This window comes from Ambystoma mexicanum, chromosome 3q, assembly GCF_040938575.1.
Source record: "Ambystoma mexicanum isolate Mex_15411 chromosome 3q, UKY_AmexF1_1, whole genome shotgun sequence".
Classification (NCBI taxonomy): domain Eukaryota; kingdom Metazoa; phylum Chordata; class Amphibia; order Caudata; family Ambystomatidae; genus Ambystoma; species Ambystoma mexicanum.
In genome coordinates, this window is record NC_090926.1 from 643,026,410 (window position 1) to 643,046,036 (window position 19,627).

General features: G+C 47.6%; 1 protein-coding gene across 1 annotated transcript in view; it reads right to left on the bottom strand.

Moving 5' to 3' along the window:
* Window positions 1–17,723: 17,723 nt before the first annotated feature.
* The window catches only part of RAB40B (RAB40B, member RAS oncogene family), a 992,795-nt gene continuing 990,891 nt past the window's right edge, over window positions 17,724–19,627 (bottom strand). Inside the window, exon 7 of the mRNA XM_069654533.1 lies at window positions 17,724–18,848. Within this exon, the coding sequence (XP_069510634.1) occupies window positions 18,577–18,848 (272 nt within the window). The 3' untranslated portion in view covers window positions 17,724–18,576. The remainder of the gene's footprint in view (window positions 18,849–19,627) is intronic.

Sequence of the window (19,627 nt, forward strand, 5' to 3'; positions counted from 1 at the left end):
GTGAAGATCCTCACCACCTTGCCCTTGAGGGACGGGAGAAACGACCTGAGGGCCCAGAACACCGCTCGGAGTTCCAGTATGTTGATGTGGAGCGTCCTCTCCTCCGGGAGCCAGAGGCCTCTCGCGTGAAGATCTCCGGTGTGCGCTCCCCACCCCTCCAGGGAGGCATCCGTTGTCACCGTCACCTGGTGTGCTGGGGTCTGAAAGTCTGTGCCCGCCACGAGATGCGCGCGGGTGCCCCACCACCGAATCGCTTAGCGGAATACCTCGTTGAGCGAGATCTTGTCCTCGAAGCTGCCCGTCGCTTGCATCCAACGGGCATCGAGGAACTCCTGCAGAGGGCGCATCTGAAGCCTGCACAGGCGCACCAGGTAGATGCATGAGGACATCATCCCGAGGAGGGACTTGATGGACCTCACCCTGGCCATGTCCGTGGCCAGCAGACGCTGCACCTTGCCCAGGATGGCATTCGTCCTTTCCTCCGACGGCGAGGCCAATCGCGCTACTGTATCGAGCCTGGCTCCCAGAAACAGTGCGACCTGCGATGGAGCCATGTGGGATTTGGGAAAGTTGATGGAGAATCCCAGATCGGTGTCCTTTTAGTATGGGGATGTGAAAGTATGCATCCTCCAAATCCAACGACGATAGGAAGTCGCCTTCCTCCAGCTGGCTCAGCACGTGCTGGAGGGTGACCATCCGGAACTTCTGTGCCTTGATGTATCTGTTTAGTCGACGCAGGTCCAGGATGGGACGCCATCCTCCTGTCTTCTTTCTGATGAGGAAGTATCTTGAGTATACTCCGGAGCCCCGGAGCCTCTTTGGGACGAGCTCAATGGCTCCTTTCTTGAGCATCGCCCTTACCTCTAACAGCAGTTGAGGGACTTGGTTTTCCTTCCTGACCATGGGAGGAATTCCGGGGCACTTCTTTAGAAATTTCAGAGTGTGCCCATGGGCCTGGGCATTCAGCACCCAACTGTCGGTGGAGATGGACTCCCACACGCTGACAATCTTTGTCAGCCGGCCTCCCACCGGGGTGCTTCGGTGGGGGCCAGACGCAACGGCCGGTTCAGTCTTGCTTGGAAGCGGCCTTACCGCTTTGGCCTCCCTGGAGACGATGGCGAGATCCACCTGACTTGCCTCGTCCCCTGTAAGCTTCTTGCGACGAGGAGCCACCGCCGAATCCTTTGGAGGCACCTTGCTTGCCTCCGGAGTTCCGAAAGCACGGCCGCCGTTGCTGCAGAACTCCCAAGGCCCGAGCCGTCTCTGTCGGTCTTGATGGCCTGCAGTGACTCATCCACTGTCTTTCCAAACAGATTGTTCCCGTCGAAGGGCATGTCCAAAACCTTGGCTTGCACGTCTTTGCGTAAATCCGTCACCTTCAGCCACCCCCGCCGTCTAAGGCAAACGCTGTTGCCCAACTGGCGGAAACCGGTGTCGGCAATGTCCGTGGCTACCGTTATGGCATGGTCCGACGCCACCTCACCTTCCTGTAGGATCGCCAGGGCCTCTGCCCTCTTGTCGTCCGGTAGGAAGTCCAACAGGGGGGCGATATTGTACCACAATTCCCTGTCGTAGCGGGCCACAATCGCTAGGGCGTTGTCTGCCTTAATCGTCGTCGATGAGATGACTCGCTGTCCCATGGCGTTGTTTCTTTCCCTCGCCGTCCAGTGGGGAAGTTGAAGATGAAGCCGATGCCCCCTCCCACTTTCTTCTTGGCCGCTGCTGAGACGACCGAATCCGGGGTCGGCTGTGCCCTCAGGCACAAAGGGGCGGCGGCGGCGGGACCCGGTAATTCTTCTCGTACCGGTCCCTTTTGGCTGGTGTCGTGGACGGGTTCTTCAGAAGCGCAAGTCCCTCGTCCCAGATGTCATCGGCAGCGGCACCGCGAGGACCGTCTTCCTCTTGTCCTCGCACCGTTGGTAGATGAAGCCTTCCTTCTTCTGCTCTTCGGGGCAGAGCTGGAAAAGCTTGGATGCCCTGGCAATCATGGCGTTGAAGGAGCCAATTTCATCAGGCGGGGAGGCCCGAGGAATCAGTGATGGGAAATCCGTCCCGTCGTCACCACCGTCGTCATCCGTCCCCGTCGTGGCCGTATCTGTTCCCGTGTCATCCCCAGAGACAGGGAAAAAAGGCTGCGAGGGCCATGTGGGCTGAAAAGGCGGGGCCGGATGAATCCTTCTCCTCTTGTTTGGAGAGCTTCCCGACAGGACCGGCTCTGGGTCATCCGACGGGGGTAGAGGCAATCTCGTCCTTATCTCCGTGCATAAGGATTGGATTGCCATCAAAATCGCCGCTGAGTTGTCCTGCGGCTCAGGCTTGAGATGGGCGCGATGCTTCCTCCACTGGAACCTCGTTGGCGCCACCCTCGCTCTCGTCGTCCTCCTCGTCGGGATCCTTCCCATGGGACCAGGCCTCCTCAATGTTCCTGTTGAGGCCCTCCAAGACTTCAACCAGCTCCTCCTCGGAGGCTGTGACTGTGTCCGTAATGGCCACTGCCCCCCCCATTTTTCCACCGGGATCTTCACAGGGGTCTTCTCGATGGGATGAAAAGAGGATTCCCTCCGTAGTGGCAGGGAAACTCTGGGCCCCGAGGTCGCCTCCACTGGGGTAGCCTCCACAGGCTGTGCCAGGGCCGTAGCGACTTCCTCGATAGAGGCCTTAGCCGGGTGAATCAAGGCCTTCACCACTTTGTGCGTGCCTGCGGCCTTCACCTTGGGGGGAGGGTAACCGCCTCGCTCCCCCTCGGCTGGTTCCTTCGAGCTCGACCGGGGCCTCTCCAGAAGCTTAGCTGGGTTCTCAGATTTCCTCTTCCCCAAGCCAGAGCATTGGCTCGTGGTTGATGGCGCCGGTGAGGATGAGCCCTGCCTGGCAGCCGAGGAGCCCGACCGTTCGGCGCTCCCGGTGCCCCCATCGCTGGGGCGCCCTCACAGGACTTAGAAGACCGCTTGGACGACGACTTCTTCTCACCTGATGGGGTCTTGCCTTCCAGCCAGTTGGCGAGACGGGTCCGATGATCCCTCATAGTCCGGTCCGACATGTTCATGCAAAACGCACAGTCCTTCTCCACGTGCGTCTTGTCTTCGTGGAGGCAGAAGAGGCATCTCAAATGCTCGTCCTCCTTGAACACATTCTGCAACTTGCATCCAGGGCAGTTCCTGAACAGCTTGGATCCGGGTGTCGAGCCTCTGAAACTACTGGAATCCTCCAAGAAGCGTACCTCGACGAAAACTTCACCCTTGAGGGGCATAGAAAATTCCGAAAGGGATCCCCGTTGATCGGAAGTACAAACTGTGGAGCTTGAGGCTTGATTGACCGAAAAAATTAGATAAAACTCTTTGAAAAAACGCAAAACGTAGTAAAAGCTCGAGAGCTATAGCGCAAGGACTCCCAACACTTGAACGTGCGGTCAAAATCTGAGGATGGCTGCCAGGGGCAGGGCTTGGGGAGAGGGCAGTATGATCCAGAGACCAGTGATTGGTTACTAATAAGAAAGACAGATCAGAAATGAAACTGATACTGATTTTTTCTTTACTGAGGATACCCAGCCTGACGACGGGAATATTCATGAGCATGTGAATCCATGCCAGACCCCATGATGGAGAACTTTATTATACTCCTACGTCCCGTCCCCTTTCCTCCATACCTTTGGGAGATAACCAAGCACTCCTTACAGAATAACGGGTGGATGGAACTCCTTTATTGAAAGAGGGTTTTAAGAACAGCTTGCCCGAACTGAGCATCAGCCCCGGAGCTCAGATCTAAGCAGTAATGTTTCCCAAAAGCTGATGGGGAAGCCCATGTAGCAGCTTTGGCAATGGTTTCCCAGGGAACATATTTTTGGAAGGCAATGGCAGCTGCCTTGCCCCGCACAAGATGGGCATGAATTCCCTTCAGAGACTGAAGGCCCTGGTTGGTATAATCTTCAGAGATACAGGTAGCAATCCACCGGGAGATAGTTGCTTTCGAGGCCGGCTTTCCTTTCGGGTCTCCGAAGGTCACCAAGAGTTGGGAAGAGTTCCGAAGATTAGATTTTCTGTCCAAATAAAACTAAGAGCTTGCCTTAAATCCAAATTATGCAGAACCCTCTCGCCATCTGAAGCCGGTTCTGGGAAGAAGACTGGTAAGGAAATAGACTGATTCATATGAAAATCGGATACCACCTTTGGAAGGAAAGAGGGATTGGTCCGCAGGACCACCTTATCCTTGTGAAAGGTGAGGAATGGATGCTCTACAGACAAGGCCTGAAGCTCGCTTAGACGCCTTGCCGAAGTCACCGCAATCAGATAGGCCATTTTCCATTAAATGAATTTCAAGTCTGCCGAAGCCATGGGCTCGAAGGGTTTATGGCATAAAGCAGTAAGGACCACATTCAGATCCCACTTGGGATGTGGGATGCGCACAGGGGGGGATATAGATGCAATAGACCTGCAAAGTGCCTTTTAATGACAGGGTTTGGCAAAGAAAAGGAGCAAGAGACCGTGGACAAGTAAGCGGCAATAGCCGACAAATAAGTTCTACAAGACAAGACATGCATACCCGAAGCTGCCAGATGAGAAATGAAAGCCAGGACTGTATCGATGACAGCTTCTCTGAGGTCCAGCTTTTTTGCTAAACACCAGTGACAGAAACTGAGCCATTTGCTCCTATACTGAGACCTCGTCGAAGGCTTTCTAGTCGCCTGGATGATACGCATATTATCCACGGACAAATTGAAGCTTTCTAAAGATTTGAACTAAGGCACCAGGCCGCACAGCTGAACGATTGTGGGGAGGGGTGGCACATCTGCTGATCGCTCTGGTGAAGCAGATCTGGAATCAGTGGGAGCCTGATCCGTGAGCAGACAGAGATGCTGAAGCTCCGAAAACCAGAATCTGGTTGGCCACCACGGGGCTATGAACAGGAGAGTGCAATTCGATGTGTTCCTGATCTTGCATAGCGCTGGTGAATTAGAGGAAGAGGCGGGAAGGCGTAGGCCCTCATGTTGTGCCACGGAATCTCGAGAGCATCCCCCAGGGAAGAAGCTCCAAGCCTGTTCCTGGAAGAATAAAGAGAAGTGTCCTGTTTAAAGAGGTCTACTTCTGGAATACCCCAATGGCGAAAAAGATCGGAGAGGATCTCCAAGTTCAGTTCCCACTCGTAGCTGACCACCACTCACCGGCTGAGAGAGTCTGCCGTCAAATTCAGCTGGCCCGGAATGTGTACCGCCAATAGCCAAACACTGTGCTGAATGGCCTATTCCCAAATCTGAATGGCTAGATTTACAAGGGGAGGTGACCTGGTACCCCCCTGCTTGTTGACATAAAACATGGATACCGCATTGTCCGTGCGGATGCGGACCACCTTGTTCACAATCCCTGGCTTGAAAGCTTTGAGCGCCAGGAAAATCGACAGAAGTTCCAGATAATGTATGTGAAATTGTCTGTCCTGCGGCGACCACAGGTTGAAAACCTGAAGATGATCCATCGTCGCACCCCACCTGATAAGGGAGGAGTCTGTCATAATGGTCACCTGAGGGAAGGGCTCCTGAAAAGGCGCACCCACCGACAGATTGCTGGAAGAAGACCACCAAAGGAGATCTGCCATCATGTAGGGTGGAACCGGGATCATTTTGGTGTCTGGGTCCACTGCTTGGAGCCAGGAGCTCCGAAGAGCTAACTGCGTAAGTCGCATCTTGAGACACGCCAGGGGAAGAGCAAGCATGCACAGGGCAGTGAGGCCTAGAAGCCTCTGAAACCACCAGGCGGACCTGCTCTCTGACTGAATAAAGACTTGACACGTGGTTAACAGATCCACCATTCCGTCCACTGTCAAGTACACCCTGCAGTCAATCGTGTTCCAACAGAAACCCAGGAATATCAGGTCATGAGAGATCGTCATGGAGGATTTCCACCAGTTCACCGACAGCCCAAGGCTGAATGGGAGCTGAAGGAGAGACTGAAGATTGCTCAAGGCTTTCACTGGACAGGGACTGTGCAGAAGACAGTCCAAATATGGATACACATGAAAACCCTGTAGCCTTAAAAAAGCCGCAATGACTGACATCATTTTTGTGAAGTCACGCGGCGCAGAGCTGAGACCAAAAGGGAGCCCTCAAAACTGATAGTGCTCCTCTCCCAGTGTAACGCTCACCTGAATCCCTCGGAGGCGCAGGTCTGGGCTGGGGGTTCTCGGAGTCTTCTAGGGTCACGTGCAGGCCTCGAATGCCACCCTGGAAAGGCCCTTTCCTCACTGAGATCTTGATCTGAAGGGTGAGGTGTCTGCAATTATGAGAGCAAGGGGTTAATAAGGATATATAAGCCTGACTGGGCAAGCTGACTCCCCTTCCTGGTACTCCCCAAGTAGTTCGTAGGCTAAATGTGCTCACCTTATGTAGGTGAAAGCGGAGCTCTCCATCCTGCGTCTGTGCAGGGGCGCCGAAGCCAGTTACTTCACTGGTTAATTGTCCAGCCTCTTGGTTGCAGAGGATGAAGATTTGGAGCTAGGCCGTCGTTAGCAGCACGAACGGCGGTTGCTTGAATATGGAGGTCCGGAGAGCGATGGAATGGCGAAGGTATTGCAGGCAAGTAAGTAGAAAATGTCAATTCGAAGTTAAAAGCACTTCTTAATGTCTCTTTTCCTTTTTCAGGTTGCAGAAGCAGCTGGGTAGAAAAATAGATGTCGAGGAATGCGCCGAGGAGTGAGAAAGATGAGAGCTGCCCAAAACACGTGCGTATAGATGGAGTTTTGTATTTCTTAATGATGTCCTTTTGTTTTGCAGATGCGAGTAGCAGCGTCGGCGGAGGCGAGAAGAATGCAGCGCAGGTAAGGAAAGTTTCACGGAGGTTTACGAACCAATGTCCTTGCTTCCACAGGGTGCCGAAAAATGGAAAGCTGCAGCCCGTGGCTTGAGATGCACCGATGGACTGGGTAAGTGCTGCGCTGGTTTTTATCTCGTGCTAACCTGGTGTTCTTTTCCCTTCTCAGATGCTGCAGAAGACGAAGATGGAATTTCAGAAGGTAAGATTACGGATTTCTCTTCCCTAGATGCAGAAGTTGAAGATTCTCTGGAGCTGACACGGTGAGCGTCCTGCTGCTATTGCAGAATAACGCGAAGCACGTTGCTCTGATCGGGCGTGGTTTAAATAGCCTACTGGAGTGCTTAGGTGTCTCCTTCCACAGCAGCCTCGCCCAGGTAAGAAGTCCCAGCTTCCAGAATAGTTCCAGTATCCAGTCCCAGGGAGTGGTGCTGGCCACACCCAGAAGGTAAAGTAGTTCCAGCCATGGATGGATGAGGATTTCATCCTGCAGGTGAGTGAGCAGCATGGTCTGCAGCAGGTAGGTCCACCCAAGCACCATTCCTTACATCATGAGCCCGGCACGTCCTGTGCCGGGACTGGGTCCCCTTATGAGCCTGGCGCCACTGGCGCCAGGACAAGGTCCATAAGGCCCCTATGGGAGCCGATGGGTGCCTGGAAATGAAGTTGTGACCCAGCTTCCGAGGCAGTTGGGCTAAACCTGACTCCTTGGAGGCTGCGGTCATGACACCCAGGGAGAACCGCAGATATTTCCGATGCTGGCTCCAGACCAGGATATGCATATAAGCATCTTGAAGGTCCACAATGCTGAGCAAGTCGCCCTCCTGAAGAGAGGACTTTATTTGGCAGGGCGTAATCATCTTGAATTTCTCTTGGGGAAGAGAAAGGTTGAACTGGGAAAGGTCTAGAATGGTGCGCAGGCCAGCCTGGTTGGGTTTTGGCACCGTAAACAGACAAGAGTAGAAGCCATCCCCTCAATCCCCTATGGGAACAGGTTCTATCGCCCTGAGATCCAGAAGCTTCTGGGCCTCGGCTCCGAGCTAGGGCATCCCCGACTGCTGAAAGGGAGGATTGAAGGCTGGGATAGGGGGGAGGGGCAATCGGAAGCCCACCTGAATAATGCAGAAAACCCACCGGTCGTCAGTGACGGTTTGCCACGCCTCCAGATGAGACGAGATTCGTCCTCCCACCGCAGTCTCGTGCGAGTGCCAAAAAATATCATTTTGCAGACTTTTTGGCGGAGATATTACCTGTCCCTGAAGTGGAGGCTGAAGGCCGAGAGAAAAACCAACCTCATTGCTGTCTTCGACGGGAATTACCCCTCGGCAGATAAGTCCTACAAGACCTGCGGTCCTGGAACCCTCTAAAGCCTGAGGAGGAAAGAGACTGGGAACCAGATCCCTGAGCGTTGACTGGAGGCTTCACTAGCAACGACAGAGACTTGGCACTTTATCTTGGACTTCCTTCGAAAACTGTGTTGCATGAAGACAAGCTTGACGAGAGGTGTCCACCCCCAGCATGAGGCTTCGAGCCGAGGTGTCGACATGGTGCGCAGCAGCCTCCAGCATATCCTGTGCCAACAGCCTGGCGTCTGATAGATTGGAAGACTTCAAGGGCGGTCTGTCAGTCGGAATGAACTCTTGGAAGTCAGCCAAATCCCTCCACAGTTTCACATTTGCTGCCGCTAAAATGAGCTCTGTGTTAGCCTGACACAACTGCAGCGCCGAGTTGGCAAAAATCTTCTTGCCCAAGTAATCGAGTAATTTGTCCTCCTTGGACAGAACCTGAGCCGCAGCTGCGGAAGTAGCAGAGGCCGGCTTGGATTGCAGAGTGGCAGCCGCTACCACCGTCGAGGACGGGATCGGATATGATGCCAAGACTACTTCCTCTGAGGTGTGAAGCCTGTAACGAGCGTCAATCCTATTCTTTATGTGTAGTCCGGTGTGGGGCTTATCCCAGACCTTGCGGGCCTCGGCCAGAACGTCCCTCTAAAGGAACAGGCCGGTGCGCACCTGTGGAGACAATGTTAGCGCCCCCGACAGCACCCCTTCATGCAGAGCGGGTGCCTCAGGCACTAGTATGTCCAGGAGTGACATGTCCAGTACTCAGTCGAGAAATGCTCTGACAGAGCGGGGCTGGTCTTCACTATCCTGATCTGCCAAGGGGTCTTCTGAAGCATTCGGATCCCCCCAACAGGCGTCAGATTGACATCACGCTCTGCTGGAGACTTGTCCACCGGTGACAAGGGAGGCAGAGGCGGAAGAGCCGGAGGAGGGCCGGGAGGCAGAGGAGGTGCTACCACTGAGGCGACAGGCGCCATGACAGGAACTGTCGGGCAGGCAAAAGAGTCTGAGGGCAGATTTCCCTAATTCATTAGACTATGAAATTTCCCAAAAAAGGCATCCTCTGCCGAGACCTTAGGCGCTCGAGTGAGCAGAGGCCTCTCATGAGGAGCATAACCCCACAAACGCAGTGAAGAGGGCCCGCTACCAACTCGGTCTACATAAACCAATGGGGCAGGTGTAGGAGGAAGCAAGACCAAATGTGGTAGTGGCATCCGAGCTCGCCAATCATAGGAGGGGCGGAACGGATTCACACTGTCGCGTGGAAAAGGATGTCCACCGAAAAGAAGGTTCCCAGCACCCACCGACGATAGCGTGGGTGTGACGGAAGAATCCAAAATTGCCACCGTAGACCACGTGGGAACGGCCGCCATTTTGTGAACATCTGAGGAGAACTGCGTCACATGCGATGAGGCAGTTGACTCCACAGACTGGTCAGGGGACTTGACTAAAATTTTAGCATTGACACAAGGAACCTCAGCAGAGCCGGTACTATGGGGCCTTGGATGTTTACTGGACATCTTGTCCCTTGAATTAGCCTCCAAAGGAGGAACCTCGGCAAAGCGGGTAACAGAGGAGTTACGGTCGATGACCTCTCCCTGTGCCCCCTCAACAGAACCGGTAACACCGCAAGCGCGGGAAAGTTGAGGAATCCACCTCACAGACAAAACCTTAACAGGCCTCTCAGTTCTGTTGGTACAGACCTTAGCCTCATTAAGAGGAACCTCGGAACAGGGTCTGGTCTTAATAGCTCCCCTGAGAGGGGCCTCAAACCATGGTTCAGTACAGAAAGCCTCAACAGAGGCCTCAGGACGCACCCCATTGTCTGTGTGGGAAGCTCCTAACAAGGAGACCTCAGAGCGAACTCCGGTACCCAACGCCTCAGCACGACTATGCTGGCTATTAGCACTTGATCGGTGAACCTCGGATCGTGATCTGGTACAGGCAGGCCCCTCGCGGAAACCCTCAGAGAAAACCCTGGTACGCCTATTAGGCCTGCAAGGCACCTCAGGGATAACCCCAGTAGCAGACCTTTTGAAGCCCCTCCCGGACCTGGTGACCCCGGGAAGGAGTCCCCTGGACGGGTGCCCTGAAAAGTAAAGAACTTACCGGGTGTCTCTTCTTTCCGTCAATGAAGAGTTGGAAATGGGATGGAGGAACCTTCTGGAAGATTTCCTTCGACCTACGAAGACGACGTTGAAGTGCCCAGACCGAAAGGGAGTCGCAGAAGAAACACGAGTCCCAACAGTGATCCAGTCCCAGACACTACAAGCAGAGAGAATGGGGAACTGCCCTAGCGAAGCAACGCTCGCAAGAGGAACAAGTGGCAAATCCCAGACGTTCCGGCATAGACAGAGGACTACGCATCGTCAGAACCGGAGCAGGAGAGAAGGACAACGGGAGAGAAAAAAGGTTTTCCCAATGATGCTAGTGCGTCCAGCCCCGACCGTGCGGAGAAAAGGACTGAAGGGCGATGCATGGGGCGGCGCTAAAAAGGGCGAGGTTACGGACACGTGCGGTGCCCCGCGTAAAAAGAGAAGGACACATTTCCAATTTGATGCTTTTTTTCAAAAGTGCTCCGGTCCCGTCCCACAGGACAGAATGTCCCAAAAGTATGGAGGGAAGGGGACTTAAAATGAAAAAAAAAAACAATAAAAAAAATAAAGATCTTTGTTCGGGGGTGGGTGGGCACAATTAGGCTATAGTTAGAGCACAGATTCATAGCCTTTCCTGGCTTTGGAATCAAAGACTAGCCTTATTCGGAATGAGGATTTGGACCACTTTAAAGGATTAAGAATGGAGCACTGTTTTTGTAGCATCCTGCCAATACCCCTACCTAGGATGCCCACTAGACTGGATTCTTTTTTTTTGTGTACTCTTTTAAATTATAAAATTCTTTTCCTCCTCAGAGATTGGTCTCACCATTTCAGCGGACACCTTTAGGGCATACTTTGGAAGGCCCGCCTTTTTTTTTTAAATTAAAAAAAAGGGCATTCAAAAAGTCTACTGATTCTCTGTGAATTCCGCATTGAACACACAACTGAGGCACTCCCAGTTTCTATCTTCCTGACTTGTCGAAATTGCACCCTGGCCACCCAATACATCATGTTGCTTGTCTCTGCATGGTCTTTTCGATAAGTAATGTACAAGATTGATTTCCAGATTTGCAGAAGCTGACATTTTGTGCAGCAAGTTTGCTCACTTCTTCAATGCCTCACTGTATTGATACTTGGCTCTATCGAGTATGGCAGCATATTCCTATTATTGTTCACAGCCTCTTTGATCTCCTGTCTAAATACTATCTATTAGTCTCAGGCTGTCTTTAGGCAAACATTCCATTTGCTATCTTGTACACGCTAGATATTGCCTTTGCTGCATCCCAGTCACTTGTGTATGGGCGAAATATAAAATATATCATGGTTGGGGTAGCATCCTTCACATGTTCAGCAGCTTTTCCCTGTTTGCTCCGCTACAAGCTTCTTGGTTTGCTTGTTAAGTACAACTGACAGGTTACATCCCCACATGCACAAATCAGGAGCTGGTTTTCCCAGTCTGCAGATTATTAGCACCAGTTGAGTGATCAGAGACAACTCGCAAGAAATTGGACTTTGATACCTGACCTCCAAAGGTATAAGTGGGCAACCAGGTTAGTGAAGCTTGCTAGATCATAAATCAAAGGAGGTGAACAATTGGACTGGATGGAGTACATTTCTTCACAATCCATCTGCATGCCAGACTAGGTCTATCTCACCTCCATATCAATACTGGCACACTCAAGATAGATCTGGTTACAACTACATGACATGGAAACCTGTACTTGGTTTTGGGGGGGGGGGAGGGCTGAGAAGGTTAGGGGAAGCATGACAGGGCAAGGTTTGTTGCTTTCAAAACTGTTTTATAAACGTCTTTACTAAAAAGGCAATCAGAAAAATGATGAGGACAGTTCAACATCTTAAGCAATGCATACGTTAGCCATGAGTTCAATATGAAGATGCAACATAAAATGGGCTAGGAGTACCTTACTGTTGTGCCGATATGGACATAGTTTTAGGGAGATGTATTATTTTAATGGTTCATCCCCTCTCCTAGCGAGACCCCCAGCACTTTTTGCTGGACTTCTGGATCTTCTTCTTTAATACTGAATGAGTGGGGCCTTTTCCACTCATTCATTGGAATGGGCTCTCTCTTTTGGAACTCTATCCGTTGTATTTTACCTGTCCTATAGAGTCTATTTTACCTCCATAACTCTTAAAGGCATCTGTATTTTAATATTGCAGCACACACCTCCTTATGGGCAGTGTTGCAGGGGACCCTTAGGGTTCTCCTTTGAGATGTTTCTCCTATATCCTAGAGTAACTACAGTTCTTTGTTTGCCAGAGTGCCTTAATAGGACCAGCTCCGACTGGGGGCCTGGCTGTTCTAATTAAAAAAGCCCCTTTCTGTAAACTGCTGAGGAAGATTGCAGAGGAGTGAGTGCTGGAACTGTATAAAAGGTGAGGCTGGAAAGCAAGACGGCCACTGAAAGCTAAAATAACCGAAGAAGACGACCAGAAATGCATGCAGACCCTTTGCAACACCGTGAAGTGACCACTGCTGTCCTGACCCTGTTTTCTGTGAGACAGAGGAGCTCCAAAGAGGACGACTTCCCTTTGACTGGTGGGGACAACCAGTCCCAAGACGAGCTTTGATTTGAGCCATCTCCCGAGGTCCTGTGAGTTTCAAAAGCTGTGGAACCCCAGTACCAAGAGACCTGCTGCCCATTTTGAGTGCCATGTGGTGGAAAGGCCGAATCCATCCAAATCTATGCTGAGCCCTCAAGGACACTCCAGAGACCCAATCCAACTTGCAAAGACCCCCTCAGCAGAATGTGGCACTTTAATAAGCAAATTGCGTCCTTTGTTGGTGCTCCAGAAAACCGAAGAAGTTGATGAAAGTCGTGCCAGAGGTCCTCCCTTGAGACTGCTGCTGAGAGATTCTGTCTATTGTCCTTCCTTTTGTCATCGGACCAAGGAATCCAGTGGTCAGGTCCAGAGCAGCAACATCTCGGAGCATCCAGCACAAACATTTTCTTCTAACCTAAGGTACTGTGGGGGAAAAAGGTATTACTTACCTGATTCCAGAAAGTTGCTCTACACGTAGAGGTGTCCAGGGCAAACCCCTCTTACCTCCGACTCAAGCCGTTGCTTGTGTTCCTTTAGCGAATCCTTTAACAAGGTCTCCTACGTTGGTTAAGCCTTCTTTTTTTTAAATTAATTTAGCTGATTTTTATCAACTTTACAATATTTTTCACAGTATTACAATAATCAAACATTTAAGAAATGAAAACGTATAAAAAGGCATACATGACATAACATATTAATAAAATTAATTCTGTACATTTGACATTAGTCAATAAAATATAAAAAGAGGATTTAGCTAATTGAAACAAAATTCATGATCTAGTGTTTTAAACAAATACATTACTCAATAAAGTTGGACACCCACAAGAAATTGACATATTTAGTATTCATAGTTATGGACTTGTTGATGAAAACATGACAAAGATTCTGATATTGAATCATCACAATATTATCAAGAGAATTCGCGATGATGAAATAAGCATTTTGAACAAATTACAGAATGTCAATAATCTTGCTACAGATTTTCACACATTTTTCAAATATTATTTTGCTATATGTTGGGCAAAGAGTGACATTGAAGTGTAAATATTTGAGTACTTGTATCGTCCTTCTTAGAGACTACAAAGTATCCACAGGAACGTTTACTTTCTGCTGCTTTGCAAGACTTTGAGCGCTCTCTGAACTGCCATTAGCTAGGGTTACATTTTATGACTTAAAAGACTTGCTGGGCCAGAAAACCGCTTCTAGACCCTGAAGCTCTACTAGGATAACACTAACCAACTGTTTCCCTTCCCAAAAATCATTATCTTATATGTGTATGCTGACTAAATACAATTACTGTATTACTTTGTGGGTGCCGTTATTACCAAATGACCGGTAAACCTGTTTAACTCTTGTAGCAATTGTGCACATTCAGCAACTACCAACTAAGAAGTGGCCTTTTGAAAGTATTGTAAAGTATGCCTATGTGTGTTGGTTTATTGTGCTAAGTACTCAACAGTGACTCTTGTGTAAATATAATAAATCTACATTTTAATATACATTTATGTTTCTTTGATGTGCGTAACTAATTGGGTTCAGTGTACTTACCTACAGGGACGTCATTTAGGGGTCGCCAGAGGGCGCAACTGCAACCTCTGAGGTCTCCCTTGCGACCTTTAAAACATTTTTTTTTTTTTTGTAATGCAAGCTCCTGGGCTGTGGCTAGCACCAAGTGGCTCTTTACTTCTGGAGTGGCTGGCTTTCTTGTTCAGGCCCCTTAAAAAAAAGAAGAAAAATAAGAACAGAAGTGCCACAAGTCTAACACTTTCAGCACTGACCCTAAATAAGAAAGAATAGGAATACCAGATAATGTGTCTTTCTGGAATTCTATATAATAGTTGCTAGATTCATTAAAGGTTTATTTCAGGCACACTTCAGGGGGTGAGTCACTGATTTAGTCTGTTCTTAAACGCCTCAACTCAGCCTTTCATCCTTCTGAGGTCGATAAATGAGTACCAACACAGGTTGGGTGATATTGGGTGTATATTTTTTCTATATAAAGCGCTTAAGCGTAAGTGCTATATAATAACACATCATTATCATTTGATCATGGACGTCTGCTTGCATTCACAGTAATTTGGTAATATGGGCCTATACACACTGATCTTAATGATACATATGGCGATCCATTCTTGTATGAAATGTATATCACATTACAGTGATATCATAATCATATTTTTCGAATTGTACAATGCTATGTGATGTCACTTCCTGTTTTGTCAACGGGTGAAAGGTTGTGTTCCATCACTTCCTGCGATATCATTTCGGGGTGGGGTAAAATGACATCACTTCCTGTGATGTCATCAGGGGGTCAAGGGTCGTGTGATGTCACTTCCGCTACCCCAGGCATTTTGGTAAAATGACGTCCCTGCTTACCTACAGCTCACATCTTCCTCTTAAGATAAGCCTGACTGCTCTGGCACTCTACCAAGGTTGCAGCAGTACTACAGACTGATACTTAGAGTTGGGGATCTACAAACACTGGGTTAGCTAACTAAATTCTTATCTTACCTAACACATACTTAGCAGATGTCTTATACAATGCATACTGTGATGAACCCAATAGAGGCATCACTGATTTACCAGTGGTAACCTCCTCCCATGTGGCCAGGGGATGGCAGCCGCTACCTTATCCTGACCCTCGGGGTGGCTATATGAGGGAGGATCGCATGGGAGTAGACAGCCTCCAGGGATATGTCATGGCTCTATTGGGTGAGACATGGTATCCCCCATTGCCCCTTGAAAATAATCCCCCCATGTCTGAAACCCTCATGGCATATTGTCAGACATATGTTCCTTTTCCTATGAAGAACAGGGGACCCCCTCTTATAAAATCTAGAAACCAACTTTGCCAACCTGATGGAATCACCTTTGACAACTCCACTTATCCATCAAAACCTTTTTATGCTTATTCAATGTCCATAAATCATTTGTCACTCATGGACTATGGTTCCCAGGATCCTCCAAATACTGGGACAAAGAAGAGAGAATGGCGCAAAAAAAATCAAAAGCTCAACAGGCATTGCAGTGTTTCCCGGGACACACACTTATGCCTTGGAAATGTTAGCAGCCCAAACAGAGAGACATTGACAGCTGCTGTGGCGACTGGCGAGTGAGAGTTGAACCTTGCTGTCAAGAGCGGAGAAACGAAGAGCCGGCATGCAGAAGCCGAGTGGCTCACAGACAGGGAAAGAAGCTGCAGAGGGGAGGGAAGATCATTCGAGATGGAGAAAAGCAGTGCAGCACTTAAGAAAGCAGAGAGAAAAGCAGGTGTGACCAGCAGAAGCCCCAGAAAACCAGCGAACTAAGAAAAGGCGGCTGCAAGGAGAAAGCAGGCTGGAGTCCTTTGTTTGCAGACCGTGAGAGTGAATCAACACCAGCAAAGCCTGGTGAGTCCACCCAGAAGCAGAGGGGACCCCAGGGCGTATCGGTGAGCATGTTGAGTTCAAATTCATGAAAAGGCATTTACAGAAACACAGTTTGGACATATTGACAAGGGGGAATTTAAGTTGCAAATAACCCCTCTCCTAATGTGTGGATGTGCGAAGTGCAAACATTTAAAGAGCAGTGAAAGGATAAACTATCACAGGGATACGTTATCCAACCTTATATAAGGTCTTGTGGAAGCAAACAAAAGTGTGAGAAAACAGAAGTTATGGCAGAAGAGTAAACCAGGACATTTCAAGTGTGTGTATCAGTAGTCCTGGCAGGAGAGCATACCAGACAATTGGAAAGGATTGTGTTAAACAAGAAAGAAGAAACCAATATTGTAAAACTGAACAGTTGTTGTATACAAGTGTGGTATTTGGCCTAGTGAGGCCCAAATAACTATTGTGTGGAAAAAGCCTTAAGGCGCAAGGCAGAATCCATGGCAAGGGGACTACCCTGTGGAACCAAGAACCTTCCCTGAAGAACTTTTTGTTTGAATCATTTATTCTTTATGAACACTTTTTCTGAACCTTCCAATGCTAAAGACATTTCCCTTTTCACCTTTTAGTATAGTTTATCGTATGAGGGTCAGAACAGACACAGGACAGTTTATGTTTTGACATCCTGAAACAAACCGATCCTTAGTTTTTGGTTTAGGCAGGGACATTACCCTTAGAGCAGGGCCAGAGGCATTTTCACAAGCCACTTTCTTTGAATAAAAGTCTTTAACAAAAAACATGGCAGACATGTGTCCGACTTCCATTTCTGACTCATCACAATAATTTCAAGTACATGCAATGTCCTTTAGCTTGGAATCAAATGTACACAAAAGTTACAAGGGCGTTCATGCCATTGGGGTGGACAACTGGTTAAGCTACTGATTTGGTAGGGCCGCAACCAGACTTTGTACGGTTATTGTATTTCATTAATTTTATGAATGATAAGACAGTGATATTTGAAAACATGTGTCATATGTCAGCTACTTAGTATAAGAGCCTGGATACATGTACTTGATTAATAAATGCACCAGTTACTTTAAATGTGCAACTGTTTCATTATACTTCTTTGTATATTTTGTTAACAGACACAGGACATTCTTTTGATGAGTAGTTTGAGAAAAGAATCCTCAGTAAAAGTATAGTCTCTTATTTAAGAAGGTAAGATCCTGGAAAGACATGCTTGATCTGTTAATTTCTACATATCCGTTTCTGTGTGCATAAAAGGAAAACCATTTCTGCGTAAATAAAAAGGAAAACCATGTATGTGAACTGGCCTATGAACACTAATTACTTGTTATTGTTTACCTTACAGGCTTTAAATCACTCGTCACAAGGCCAGGAAACAAACCAGCAATCTAATATTGTATATCTTTTTAGCTAATTCTTTCCCTTGAAAAACGACATCAATATTAACTTAAATACAGAATGTGTGCTTTAGATTTTCCAAATATATCCCACCACAAGTGCATGGAACATTTACAGAAAAAACCAAATACACTTGGTCATAAACATTTATTTTGAATAATAGTGTTCTTTCGTATAAAACAGCTCTTTAATCACATTCATGACTGTTCCTTTACTGATATATATGAAAACGTTCACATTACAACAGATGTCTTTGGCATATACTTCCATTTCAAACTGGCAACCTTACAAACCATCTGATAGAAAAGAACATCTAACTACAGAAAAATACGCATATAAAACACATTATTCCAAAAAGTATTAAATAACATAGCAAAAACTTTATCAAATGATCTGCATCATACAGAAGTCTGATCAATTCCTTAATATCCGCATTACGCACCAATAGCTTATTTAAATGAGTGCATCAAAAGTTACAGAAGTGAACATTAATCAAAACGTAGAAACTACTGTAACATCACCCTAATTTGTGCTATCATACCTGTATAGCTGAACAATGTATACAATACATTGTGTTATAAAACATTTTCCACATCTACTTCAGTTATTTTATAAATTGATTTTCCTTGATTACATACATTACAACCATTAACATACATAGTCACTTTTCGATTCAAAGGTTCATGTAATCACATTCTCCCAAACTGTAAATCATTCTCTTCAAAAGCACACATCTAAAACAAGGGCTCATGCACAAAATCCTTACTTAAAACAGCAATGTTTTATAATTATTTTATTATTTAAATGTTACTGAATGTGTCCATCCTTTCTTAAGCAGCATTAATGTCAAGAGCAAACTAAAAATAAATATCTTCCTGTGTGCAGTTACATGACAGAGTTTGTCTCCAGCTCCTCCTCACACTAAAAAGGAAATCTTAATTTATAAGACTACATAAAACATTCCAACGGTGTGGCTTGTTGCCAGTTATGTTATTTTACAGCTGTTGCGTGTACAGTCTTTTGGTGGGCTCTGTGGTGGACGGATGATCTTCACTTTCTTCAAGCTGTTTCTCTTGTTGCTGTTGTTAGCAGTTAGGGAATATGAACGTCCATGCATCATCCTAGCATTCAGACCATTGGCCATGGAAAATGACTTGAGATGGCTTCTTAAGGCAACAGGGAGTGGTAGCTTGTCAACCAGATGTACAGGGGTGCAAGAAACAATGGCACGGCAGCAGAGATCTTGCAGGTTCAGTACTGTAGGGGGAGAACAAAGTGCATTGTATGACTACTTGGAAATATGGTAAACACAAAGTTTGCAAAACATTAAACAAAGCAAAGCTATCATGACAAAACACTTTTTCAATTTTCTTTTTAGAAGTATCAGTTTCCAGAATTGTTCTTCAGAATATCAAATGCTGATGAAACATTTTCTAAGAGGCGCTTCTCTTGGTTCTAGCCTCCCACAGAGGTCTGAAGAGCCATTGTTTGCTGCATAAATTGTATAATCTTTTTGTATAGCGCGTGAATATACTCCAACATGTTTTTATGGCACTGTTATTACCAGATCACCATTCATGGTCGCCAATTCATTGGACTACCCTGCCAGTACAATTCTACTTGCTATTGTTTCAAGGGTTCCATTAACACTGTCTCTTACTTCACACAGTCTCCTTCCAATGTTCCAAAAGGTATTTCCCTTGATTATGAATAGTAACAACTTTGCTATTGTTCATAGTATTCCTGCACCAAGAACTGGAATGACACTGGCTCTTTCCAAAAGTACAAATATATTTTCCTTCCATTGTGAATCACAACATCAATGTACAAGTAAGGCGTCTCAGTACAAAATGTGGGTGCAGATTATTTTTTTAATGTTTTTACTTATATATTAGAAATTAAATCTCACCATATTCTGATATGGCCAGCTCTCTTTACTAAGAGGCTTCTTTCCTAGCACACTCCTTCCTTTGTAAGCTGTGCCATCTAAGTATTTGGTTTCAACAATGCCTGTTTATGTTTATATTGTGCTATTT